Here is a 13598-nt window from a genome sequence, read left to right as displayed (position 1 = left end):
TGCGGAACAACGTGGAAAAACACTAGGGCCCGGTTTCCGAGCTCGAGATTTAGCTAAGTTCCAGACTTTAAACAGCTGGAGTCAGAAAATTAGCTTTCCAAAACGGGGCGTAGTCGCAGTTTTTATAACAGTAGTCGCAGTTTTTATTTTATCATTTCTATAATTGGGAACGTTTTTCCTTGACGAAATTAAACATATACAAACAATTCAAAATAGCTGAAACTTTACCCTATTTTCTCTTCATTTTATTTTGTGTTTAATTTTCTAGTTTTTTTTTTTAAATTTAATTCAAACGTGACTTTGACAATGACTACGACTACGCCTCGTTTCGGAAAGCCAATTTTCTGACTCCGCTGTTTAAAGTCTAGAACTTAGCCAAATCCCGAGCTCAGAAACCGGCCCTAGATGTTTCAGTTGAAGAATCATTCAATCGTACTTAAAATGGATCCTAACTGTTAATTCTATCTGATGCGTTTGAGTTGGCTGGGACACGTTGAGAGGATGAGTGACTCAAGAGCTGTGAAAAAGGTCTTCAGAAACAACCCAGGAGGGAGAAGGCTGAGAGGACGTCCGAGAAAGCGTTGGCTGGAGGATGTGGAGGACGATATTAGGAAGCTGGGTGCCAGGGGATGGAGACGTAAGGCTGCCGATAGAGACGAATGGAGAGGTTTTTTGAAGGAGGTCAAGGCTCTGAATGAGCTATAGCGCCAAGGAGTAAGTAAGTATATCTGTTTATTCAAATTGAAACATTTTTATCTGTATATCTATAATGCCCTAGTTTTCTAAGGCTGCCGATAGAGACGAATGGAGAGGTTTTTTGAAGGAGGTGAAGGCTCTGAATGAGCTATAGCGCCAAGGAGTAAGTAAGTATATCTGTTTATTCAAATTGAAATATTTTCATCTGTAATGCCTTAGTTTTCTACGTATAAATAATAATTGCCGATTAATTTTATTTATGTTTCAAAGTAGTTGATTGCTTCACTTTAAAGCAGTAGTTTGGAATATTAGAGCGCAGTTTGAAAAACTTTACTTGGATGTCATTAAAAGCAATAACATATTATAATTCAGCGACAGTAAAGTGATATACACACTGGAACGCAAGTGCCAAGCCCAAAGCATAGTAATTTTTCTATCCAAATTTTCATCACCACCACACAAAATGAGTAGGCCTATTAATGTTAGTTTAAACAATGAGAAATCGAAAAGAAACAATAAAAGTGAAACTGTATAACACAATTAAGGCACAATAGATTCATAGTAAAGATTTTATCAAGGAGATTATATATTTATTTAAGTAACAACCAACAATAATGTGGAATGGTAGATAAAATACTAAGGCAATCATTGAGTTTTTTATCTATTTGAATGAAAAAAGCTAGTTTTTTGAGCAATGAGGATCGAAAAATCAATAGGATAAACTAATGGTTAACATGTTGGAACTAAAGAAAAATAGTACTGTACAAGAATCATATAAATTAAAAGAAAAATTAAAATCAACATTGAATACCATCAGATCACATATTTAAAGAAAAAATTCAAGCTATAGAGGCCTTCTCATTATCAGGTTTTATCAGTGGCATGTTTTTTTTTTAATTTAAAAGCCCATTGACACGAGATCAGTTGTAACACACTGAGTATGGAAACAACAAGTAATAACCCAAATTTGCTTCCTCAACATAAATAAAATATAAGACTAAGATAATATTCATTCATAACAAGAGATTACAACAAATAATGTAATAAATACTCGGAAACCATTTTTCAATAAAACAATGTGGAAATACGTCAAAAGCATAAGAAATTTCGTCAAGCGCATTAATAAAAAAATAAACACATTCAAATGAATGGTTGGCAGTAATTTGTCAAATATTTACTTTTGTTGAATGAAAAAGACTAAGAAATTGCCAAAAAACCACTGTTTCGGTTATTACACCATTGTCAATCTCTGATAAACTCAGAGTTTATATATGTATTTTTATATGTATATTTTTGGCTTCAAAATTTTCTGAAATAACTTAATTTATTCAAAGTGCAGTGATATTAAGTGCAAAATTTTACTATAATTTGGTATTGTAATCATTCTAAATTCAAAATTTCTAGCTAATATATATTCTTGGACAGAACTTTGAACTTTAAATTTCCTCAGTAAGAACATAACCTATTTTTTTGGACATTTTATTATTTTTTATCAAAATTTGGGAACAGAATAGTTTTGGGCTATGCCTGTTGTTCTATCCCGATCATATTCGAATATGATTTGTAATTATATCAACGAATAAATAAATAAATAAATAAATAAGTTTATCAGAGTAACTCAGAGTTTATCAGAGATTGACAATGGTGTAATAACCGAAACTGGTCTTTCTAATTATCAATAAATCAGCGGTTTTTTAACAATTTCTTAATATTTTTCATTTAATATGAATAATTACCACAATATCAACTTCTCAACTACACAAAAAAAAAGATTAACTTTTGTTGCTGATGGTGATGCCCACATGACCTCAAGGCTTGTACGTGGATAATGAGGGGGATGATAATGCGAGATGAATGGACCTACAGTTTTAGGTGGATTCCGAACCACCGGGAAGCGATTTTACAACTCATGAATCATATTCAGAGGAGTTGGCTCAAGCGGTCACCCTTCCAACGGGAGTAGCATGCGCATGATTCTTAACTTATCTTAGCGATAGCTTATCAGCGCGACCACTGAGTCAAACCGACCCTAAATGAGTTAGGGCCGTTTGCACAGCCAAAGCTTAAACTGAATTTAATCAGCTGGTGGCTGAAAATGAACCACATTATAATAAACGAGACTTGATATGGATTTAATCCAGTTTAAAATGAAATTCAGTTTAAACTGTCACTGTGCAAACGTCCCTTAATGAATTAACTTCTTTGTTTTTCTGAGTCAATTGATTCAAATATGAGACAATATTGTTTATTGATTATTAAATAATCCATAATAAATAAATTTTATTTATTCACAAATGGAAATATTCAACTTCTGAAATATCAGAAGCCTCATAAAGAAGGATAATTAATTAATTAACTTTAATTTGATAATGTGATTGTGGAATGAAATAGATAAATGGAATTAAGGCTTCAAGATATGTAAAAACAAAACTAAAGAAATGATTTTCATAGAATTGCCGTGAATTGTTTCTCCTCTCAGACACACAAAATCTCCAATAATATGATTACCTTGAAGTTGGAGGCAAAGCCGGATAGGTAGGAGGCACATCATAGTTGGAACCAGATCTATAGTTTCTGACAAGAAATGAGAAAACAGAAACGTACATTGTAACTCACATGCTCAAGTGTAAAAAAGTCAATAATTATTGAAAACTATCAAAAAAGAAGACAACACTATAGTGAGGTCCACGTTACAATGGCGCTGAAGAAAGATGAGAGAACAGTGTTGCCGATTGCAGGGTGATTATAAGAGGACTTTACAACTTTGAAAGGAGGAGGTCATTTAGATTGTCTGGTAGAGGCAGAAAATAAACCTTATCCTTAATATAATCCCACAGGATGCATCGGTGTTAAATCCGGTGAGCGAGGTGGCCATGCAATTGGCCCTGCACGCCAAACCAGCGAAGTTGAAAGCGAATGTCTAGAAAATCCCAAACTTCTCCATGGAAATGAGGTGGTGCACCGTCATGCTGAACAAGATGAACAAGTACCCTTTTACTTTCAGCATGACGGTGCACCAGGTCCACGATGAAGTTCGGGATTTTGTAGACAATTGATTTCAACTTCGTTGGATTTAGCATTCAGGGCCGATTGCATGGCCACCTCGCTCACTGGATTCAACACCAATGCATTTCTTCTTGTGGGATTTCATTGAGGATAAGGTTTATGCTTCGCCTCTACCAGACAATCTAAATGACCTCCGAAATCGGATCACATTCGGATCGCTGCGGTTGCACAAGTTACGCCTGATATGCTGGTACGAGTGTGGCAAGAAATCGATTGTCGGTGGGATGTATGTCGCATTACCAACGGCTGTCACTTCGAACCAAAATAACACGCACATCTTAAACTTGAAGCGTTTTTTCAACAAAATGACACCTTTCTCAATTCTGTAAGTAATTTCAATAAATATTTATGTACTTTCAAAGTTGTAAAGTCCTTTTACACTCACCCTTTATTTGACTCCATTTTGCCACAGACTATACTAAAACACATACATCTGTATTGGATAACTGTAACTGAAATCATCCCATTACATTTGATCTAATATTAGTTGTCATTTTCTTTCATAAAATAATCAAATTCATGTCAAATATACATTCATCAATAAAACATCCATTTGATTCAAAACTTTCATACCTGAGAGGGATCAGAATTTTATTATATAACACATACTCTTGAAATTTTCGCGGTCAATTTAAAAGCTTTAATACACCAATCTGAACTTCAAATCAACAAAAATCAAGTTAGGTTGCACAACAGCCGGTTAAATTTTAACCGTGATTAATTCCACAAGAACCACCAGGCGTTTTTGAAAAAACGGCTTCTCTGATTGGTTCTCGTGGAATTAATCACGGTTAAAATTTAACCGGCTGTTGTGCAACCGGGCCTAGGATGGTATAAGTTATCAAAATGTAAAAAAATGCAAAAATCTTATAAAAATGTAATTTCAGGTATAATTTATGTTTCTCATAAGGTAATATCATAGCCACAGAGCCACAACATAAATAACAGAGCCACATAGAAAAAGATTTTAAAAAATACCAGCTGATCTTTTTCACCAATCATGTATTAGATTGTAGGCCCACACTGCGACGTTGCAATATCGTAGGCCGTGGCCTTGTATTAGAGGTGGCTATGGTAATATCTAAAAATTACATTATTTATTCAAAAATATATTTTATATCAACTATACGACTTGTCTACTCAAGTATTTTGTTAGAATAAAAAAAAAAACATGGCAATGGATGACCTGAAGTTTGTTTGTTTACATCTGTACAGTCACTGACAAAAGTAAAAGTAAAATATTTCTGACAAACTGACAACATTGCAAAGCTAGAAAGAGATAGCGCTATCTGCCTTGTCGAATGATAGAAAAGGATTGTCAATCACTGCCATTATAACGTGGACCTCACTATGAACCAAACCATATTAAAAGCATGTATTATTGAAATTTCATTATTAAAAAAATTAAAGCCTGAATTCACATATTATCTGAACTATAATATTGTTTTTAAAATGCATAATTTTGTTACGAGCAAATTTAATTCAATTCAATTCAATTCAATTTATTTTCCTTTACACACATACATAAAATACAAGTAATATTAAATTACAACAAGAACAAACAACTAGCAAAATTAGTACAAAAAAAAAAAACAAAAATGTCCGTACAAGATGCTAATTCAGTATTTGGTGTAAAGGGGTGGGATTGAAGCTCTTCCAACTATGGTTACCCATGTACTAGGAAGGCTTTCAATCCTTGAGAGGGAAAATAAAGGATTAGGAAAAAAGGTGAGTTGGGATGATAGGATAGTTAATTTAATAAAGAAAAATAAATAAAAAGGTCCACACTAGATTGGTAAGTGAGCACACAAAAACACTAAGTTCCTCTTTTACTTTGTTTAATTTACAGGTAGAAAAAATAGTTCGTTTTAATCCAATACTAATATCATGTTTTATTTTTTTAGTCAATTTCGCGCAGCAGATATACTCTTCAGGAATTTTATTTATCAATTTAGTGCTTAAATATATAAGTTGTCTTCTGATGGTTTCAATGTTTGTATTGTACATAAGATACTTATTTGAGGAGGGTCTCAGATTGTACAGGTTATTGATTGTGTTATTTGTGCAAGGAAAATTAGCTTTATGTTTGATTATATATTTCGCTACATTTATTACGTACAACTGCCTAACTGTTAACACATTAAACTCTTTGAAAGTCAAGTCGGTTGGGTAAAGTCTGGGTTTATTTAAAATTGTTTTGATTATTGATTTTTGAATTATGAAAAGCTCTTCTAAGTGAGAATTATAACAGCCCCCCCATACGGATATACCATACTGAATTATGGACTGGACCAGTGCAAAGTAAACCATTTTTAGATGTTTTGAGTTCAGAATTTTTTTTGCTTCGTAGAATTTATAGGATAGATATCTCATTCTTCTGCAAATAAATTTTATGTGTATGTCCCACTTCAAATTTTCATCTATTTGGACACCTAGATATTTGGTACTTTTGACTCTTTTTATAGTAGGGCAGGTGCAGTTATTGTTGCAGTTTGAGTGGAGTTTCAGATTTAAATTCTCATCAGGTTTACCAGTTGTATTGAATGCGAAGGTGATGTAATTGGTTTTTTCAATGTTCAGGCTCAGGGTGTTTCTGTCCAACCAATTTTTTATGAGCAAACAGTTCTGTTCTGCAATTTCATGTACCCCAGTCCAAGATTCCCCATGGAAAATAGCTGCAGTGTCATCTGCGAAAGATATAGTTGTGGCGTTTTTTAATTTCAGCTTTAATAAGTCATTGACATATAATATAAAGAGGATTGGTGATAGTACCGTTCCCTGAGGCAAACCGTAGGAGGTCATTTTGGAGACATCAGTAAGTCCGTCGATTGTTAAAGACTGGGTTCTATCTCTCAAGTAGCTCTTTATGAGTTCTAGAAATATTCCCCTAAAGCCATATCTTTCGAGTTTATTGTAAAGAAAACTATGTGGTATAGTATCAAAGGCTTTTTTAATATCCAGGAAAACTGCTATAGATTTGTAATTGGAATTCAAGTTTTGTGAAACAGTATTAGAAAATTCAATTAACGCATCTTCGGTACTTTTCGCAGTCTGGAATCCAAATTGATTCTTATCTATTATTTTATGCTTGTTTAAATACACAACTAATCTCTTCTTTATAATTTTCTCCATGATTTTTGCTAGATTACTAATAAGGCTGATTGGTCTGTAGTTACTTGGGTCCAAGGGATCTCCTTGCTTGAATAAAGGTTTTATCTTGGCGGTTTTGAAATGTTTAGGGAAGTAGCCTTGTTCAAAGCATTTGTTGAAAATCACGGAAAGCGGCTGTGAAATAGTGTGGCTTATATGTTTGAGTACTTTGTTATTGAGATTATCCAAGCCTGGGGTGCAGTTATTTTTCAGCTCTTTTATTGTCGCTTGAACTTCATTGAAGTTTGTCGGTCTCATAAAGAAGGAATTCGGTAGAGGAGTTTCAATTACATCGTTGTTGAAATTGAAATTTGGAGAGCTTGTGGGATCATTGTTTATAGTTTTAGCCTGTCTCTCCCCAACATTGGTGAAAAAGTCATTCAACCTCTTGGCATCAACTCCAATTTTACAACACTCTTTCTTCCCCTCCCCGATAGCCTCATTAATACACCTCCAAAGCTTTGAACTATTGGTGTTACATTGTTCTATTTTATCCCTATAATAGTTATCCTTCGCCTCACTTATGAGTCTATTCAATGTATTACGATAAACTCTGTATGTATTTATCGAATCAGCATCTGCAGGGCCTTTTCTTATTTTATCATGCATTTTATCCCGTATAATAATTGATCTTATTATTCCGTCCGTAATCCAAGGTTTTAAGGGACGCTTTCGGCGAGGAATATACTTCTCAGTTTTACTTGAATTGCATATAAATTATAAAATACAGTTTTGCATATAAATTGTAATCGATGATTTTGTATGAATAATAAAATTGAAAAGAGAACTCAAAAGCTGTCTTCCAACACAAGGATCTAATAAAAATAAATTAAAGGAAAAAATGGAAATATAATAGTAAAACTATAGGTCACCTGGAAGAAAAATATTGTACTGAGAGAAAACTCTTGATAGTACGAAAAGCATGCTTAATAGTGGAACATAAAATATCGAAATAAACAATATTTGAGAAAATGGTTAACTTAATACGATTGAAAGAAAAGTAGACTATGAAAAACAGATACAGTAGATAAGAAGGTTAGATTAGTGAAAAGTGGGTAATAAAATAGGGTGATAGGGAAAATTTAGCTAATAAATCATGTACTATCATAGACAAAAGATAGAATAAGAAGATTTTCCACAGATAGATTATGTTCCAAATATAAAGCCAATTTTTTGTTAACTCAAGCCGATTACTGTCGACTACTGTCTATTATTACTGTTTTGTTGAGGTGAGTGTGAAACCGGCACAGTATGAGAGACTACCTGCGTCACATAGCTTCATGAAAAATAACTACTATAGAAAGGTCCATGTTATAACGGCAGTGTTTGATATGCTATCAAATTGAAATGGTATTGCTATCCTTGTCTATCATTCAACAAAGCGGATAGCGTTATCTCTTTCTCGCTTTGCTTTGTTGCCAGATCGGCTTCCAACAATGTAGAATTAATCAATTAACAAAATATTTAATCTTAATTATGAAATTATTACTGAAAAATTTAATTTCTTGATTAATAAAATATAATTGATTATTTTAAACGAGAATGAACAATTAATATTACATTAATAAACCTGTATCAGCTACCGTCTATAGAAGGCATTGACAAGACAGTGAGGATCGGCAACGTTGTTCTGCTATCTTTCTCCACTGCCATTATAACGTGGACCTCACTATAAGATTATCAGCTGAGTTAACAGTGGAATTTATAACATAAACACCCCATACCATGGGATATCTTCTTATACCATCTTTACTCTATGGTATCACCATAAATGATACAGTATCACAACACATGATACAGTATCATCTCAATTTGATACAAAACTTCCAAATTCTGAACGAATTCTACAAACCATGGGATATCTTCTAATGCTAAGGGTATGCTGTCTTTTTTACTTTCCTTGCCCTACTACCATAGGTAAGGAAAGTATTGCTTTCCAAAAAAAATTAAGGTACCCCAATTTCAAGTTTTCTATACGTTTCAAGGTCCCCTGAGTCCAAAAACATGATTTTTGGGTATTGGTCTGTGTGTGTGTATGTGTGTATGTGTGTGTGTGTGTATGTCTGTGAACACGATAACTCCATTCCTAATCAACCGATCGACTTGAAATTTTAAACTTAAGGTCCCTATACCATGAGGACCCGACAATAAGAAATTCAATAAAATTCAATTCAAGATGGCGGAAAAAATGGCGGATAATTACTAAAAAACCATGTTTTTCACGTTTTTCTCGAAAATGGCTCTAACGATTTTCTTCAAATTTATATCATGGATAGCTATTTATAAGCCCTATCAACTAGCATAAGTCTCATTTCTGGGAAAATTTCAGGAGCTCCGTAATATTCTTGAGAAAAGTGGCGGAAAATGACTAAAAAACCATGTTTTTTACGGTTTTCTCGAAAACGGCTCCAACGATTTTCTTCAAATTTATACCATGGATAGCTATTTTTAAGCCCTATCAACTGGCATAAGTTTCATTTCTGGAAAAATTTCAGGAGCTCCGTAATATTCTTGAGAAAAATGGCGGATAATGACTAAAAATCCATGTTTTTCACCGTTTTCTCGAAAACTGCTCTAACGATTTACTTCAAATTCATACCATGGATAGATATTCATAAGCACTATCAACTGGCATGAGTCTCATTTCTGGGAAAATTCCATGAGCTCCGTAATATTCTTGAGAAAAATGGCGGATAATGACCAAAAACCAGGTTTTTCACGGTTTTCTCGAAAACGGCTCTAACGATTTTCTTCAAATTCAAGCCATGGGTAGCTATTCATAAGTCCTATCAAATGACATGAGTTTTTTCCTTGGAAAATTGCAGGAGCTCCGTAATATTCTTGAGAAAAATGGCGGATAATTACTAAAAAACCATGTTTTTCACGATTTTTTCAAAATAACTTGACCGATTTTTTTCAAATTCATACTCTGTATAGTTATTTATCAGCTCTATTAACTGGCATGAGTCTCCTTTCTGGGAAACTAATGGGGATCCACCCCATCCTTGAGAAATGGACTTTGTAACCTCCTTCTCGTGCATGAGGTAGGTAGGTAGAGCAGTTCATAAAAAGAACACATAGTCGAGATATTTCATCTGTAGAACAGCTGTTTTGACGACTTTAAAAAAATGACGACTAAAAAAATCATTGAATTTCACAATTTACACAAAGGAAAAAGTACTCTGAAAACAATTATATATACACATATACAAAAGTCTGATTGTAGTTTCGAATATGAGCAAGGAAAGTTGTGTGAGTGTACCACACCAGATTTTTCTACTGTACCATTCAAGTTTGTTTATAATGTGGTTGTGACAATAGGACCTATTTATGAAAGATATCTACCAGGATATTAAAATCAATGTAGGTTGAAAGTTAAATTGAGGAATAATTTATGATTTTGAGATGTTTTCAAATTCTAGATTCAATCACAATTATTGTTAGTAATTGAACAAAAATTTCATCTATTGTTAGTTTCCCAAATTTTAAATGTTTTATATACCTGGCTGTAGAAGGCAATGCCGTAGAATGTGATTTTCGATTTTTTCTCGATCTGGATCTACATAAATACAATAAAAAAATAAAAATAAGTAAGTTTCTGAATAATATTAAAATGAATTAGAGTTGATTCATTAAAATACAAGCAAGAAGTGCTTGGTGCTGTGGGTTTAGACTTACTTTCTCAACTGAATGAATGAACAAAGTAAACTAACAGAGTTAATGGACAGAAATTGCTTAGGTCGGGCACTAACGACAGGAAAAGTGTGTCGAACATGTGTGAACGAACATGTATTCGAACGAAAAAGACATTCATGTCTGATGTACATGTTCACGTTCATGACAGGAACTTTCATGCTTAATGTTCATGACGGGAACATTTATGCCTGACGTTCATGTTCAGGCTTCAAACGAGAAACAGCTATTTGACAGCAGCTTCTAACATAAAATAAACAACCAATAAAAATAAATAAATCACTGGAAATTACAAATTATAATAATACAAAAATAATTTAACCTCAAACAGAGCAGCGAGGAAATAATAAATAATCAAAGACACAAAAACCTAACCTCGAAAAAGTTTGTTCAAAGCCTTTCGCCGATTACATAAAGCTGCGTTTACACCAAAGTTAACAAAATGTTAAAAACATAACCCTTATAGATTCTATTTGAATAATACAAAAATAATTTAAATCCAAATAGAGAAGCGAGAAAATAATAAATAATCAAAGACACAAAAACTTAACCTCGAAAAAGTTTGTTCAAAGCCTTTCGCCGATTACATAAAGCTGTGTTTACACCAAAGTTAACAAAATGTTAATAACGTAATCATTATAGATTCTATTAGATTGAACGGAACTTGACAAACACATCTGTTCATGATGTGTATGATAAGTTATGTTCAATCTAATACAATCTATAAGGATTAAGTTATTAACATTTTGTTAATAGCTTTGGTCTAAAAGCAGCTTAACTTGTCTGTCTGTCGAATATGTGTTCACACAGGTTTGACAAACTTGCCCTGTTGTTACTGGCTGGCCTTAAAAATCAAATATAAACACAAAACCAGTAAAAAAATATTTCCCTAAATTTAATTTTGAGAATTCTTGGGAAAAATTAGTTTAGGTTCAGTGGTAGGGTTTACAATAGAATCTGATCAAAAAAAAAAAAACAACAAAAAAATCAGTCAGAGACCACAACATGTTAACCATACTAAAGTACAAAGGTGAGGACATACTTTATTCTTGAAAAATATCAAGATACGCGAAGTATTCTTTCATCATTCTATATTTCCATAGAATTCAACACACGTTCCCAGATTAGATAGAATTTTCATGCTGTTTTCGAATTTGCAATATTCCAAAATATTGTATTCAGTTAACTATTGGTCTGGATAAATTTTGATCGTTACTTTGTAAACAAATTGATGCGCTATTGAGTTAAGAAGGAGTAAAGACTCTTCAATACATTTTATTTGTGTACTGTTCTCACATGCGCTCTACATTTTCTATGGGTTCCTTCTCTTCTCCTGCAATAGCAATTTATTTTTGTTAGAAGCAATGAAAGGAATGCTCAAGAAACAAACTCACACACCGAGAATAATACCATAGAGAAACAATAGCGTAAGTAGATATCCCATGGTATAGGGCGTTTATGTCGCAACTTTTACTGTTATCCCAAGCCGATAGTTCACATAGTTCTTTCTCATGCAGCTGTGTGACGCTGGTAGTCTCTCAAATTGTGCCGTTCATACACTATCACCCCAACAAAACAGAACTGACAATAATCGACAGTAATCAGCTTGAGATAACAGGTAAAGTTGCGACATTAATTCCCTATACCATGGGATATCTACTTACGCTATTGTTTCTCTATGACAATACCGGAAGAATGACCCAATTTTAAACAGTTATATTTATTTAAAAAAATGGTGCACACAAACCAATTTTACATTAAATTACTCACATAAGTATCAAGTTAATGATGATGTATTATAAGTGTTCTATGAGCCCTCATTTTGAGGCTCGGATGACATCTATAGTGAGGTCAACGTTATAATGACAGTAGTTGATTAACTTTGATGTCCACTACATTTGTCCATCATTCCACAAATCAGGTAGTACTATCCTTTTCTAGCTCGGCAACGATGCCAAATCTGTTTTTGATAATGTAGAAATATAATTAATCATGACAGAGAATCGGCAACGCTGTTCTCCTATCTTTATCCACTGCCATTAAAAAGTGGACCTCACTATAGACGGTAGCCAAATTCATGGCAGACTGTTCGCAAGATGTCTTCTCGGACTGTAGCTACTTACTGCATCAGTTATCCTGGTTTTTAGCTTCTCAATATCATGCCGTAAAAGTTAATGGTCATAATGTTCGTATATGGGGAACTGAAAACTGTCATGAAACAGTGCTGCCCTACTAAGCAAAAACGCAGTATCTACAAATTTTCACAAAATGAGTTTTATATATATATATATAATATATATATATATATATAATATATATATATATATATATATCAAAATTCTCAGCTCAACAAGCTCTATCTATTGAACTAAACAAGAACGCAGTATTTCCTTTCGTTCAAGAAATAATGACGCAAAAACGCAGTATTTTCAATGTACTAAGGAAGAACGCAGTATCTACAGCTCAGATACTGCGTTCATCCTTAGGAACATCACTTACTGCGTTCTTGCTTAGTATATTAGAGGCGTCCATATGATATTTGCAGTAACTGACAGTGTGTAACACAGCTCAACCTATAAAGAAAAGGTTCATCAGTGATGATAAAGTTTGCTTTTCTCTATGATAATATATAATTATATCTATTCTGTTTCAACAAAAATTAATTTTTTTCAAGGTGTTGGTATAATTTTGGTGGTTTATAAGGAAAACGTGGTACTGCATTTCTACTAAAGTATTGGAATGAAATGTTGGTGGTTTATACTAGAGAAAAACGCAGTACTGCATTTTTGCTTAGCCCACTTGTGATTAAAAAGATGCTATCGCCCGGTAAAAACGCAGTATCTGCTACTTAAATGCCCTAACATACTTTTTTGTGGATTTTTACTATTAAAAATAATCTTTTATGTAGACTATATCATAGAGAAACGATATCATAAGTAGATATCCCATGGTATAGGGCGTTTATGTCGGAACTTTTACTGTTATCCCAAGCC

The 13598-nt window shown here is 33.3% G+C and overlaps 1 protein-coding gene across 5 annotated transcripts in view; it reads right to left on the bottom strand.

The window, feature by feature from the left end:
• Window positions 1-13598, bottom strand: part of LOC111055397 (myeloid leukemia factor) — a 48099-nt gene that overhangs the window by 13316 nt on the left and 21185 nt on the right. For 2 of the 5 annotated variants that reach the window (XM_039427881.1, XM_039427912.1), the window contains exons 5-6: window positions 10415-10471; window positions 3205-3270 (exon numbers count right to left, since the gene is read on the bottom strand). The exons of 1 other annotated variant lie outside the window; for it this stretch is intronic. In XM_039427881.1, coding sequence (XP_039283815.1) covers window positions 3205-3270; window positions 10415-10471 — 123 coding nt within the window. The remainder of the gene's footprint in view (window positions 1-3204; window positions 3271-10414; window positions 10472-13598) is intronic. 2 more of the 5 variants (XM_039427895.1, XM_039427886.1) reach the window with 2 other exon arrangements.

This window comes from Nilaparvata lugens, chromosome 1 (assembly GCF_014356525.2).
Source record: "Nilaparvata lugens isolate BPH chromosome 1, ASM1435652v1, whole genome shotgun sequence".
NCBI lineage: Eukaryota > Metazoa > Arthropoda > Insecta > Hemiptera > Delphacidae > Nilaparvata > Nilaparvata lugens.
Note: the sequence above shows the minus strand (reverse complement) of the source record. Positions and strands in the feature narration are given on the sequence as shown.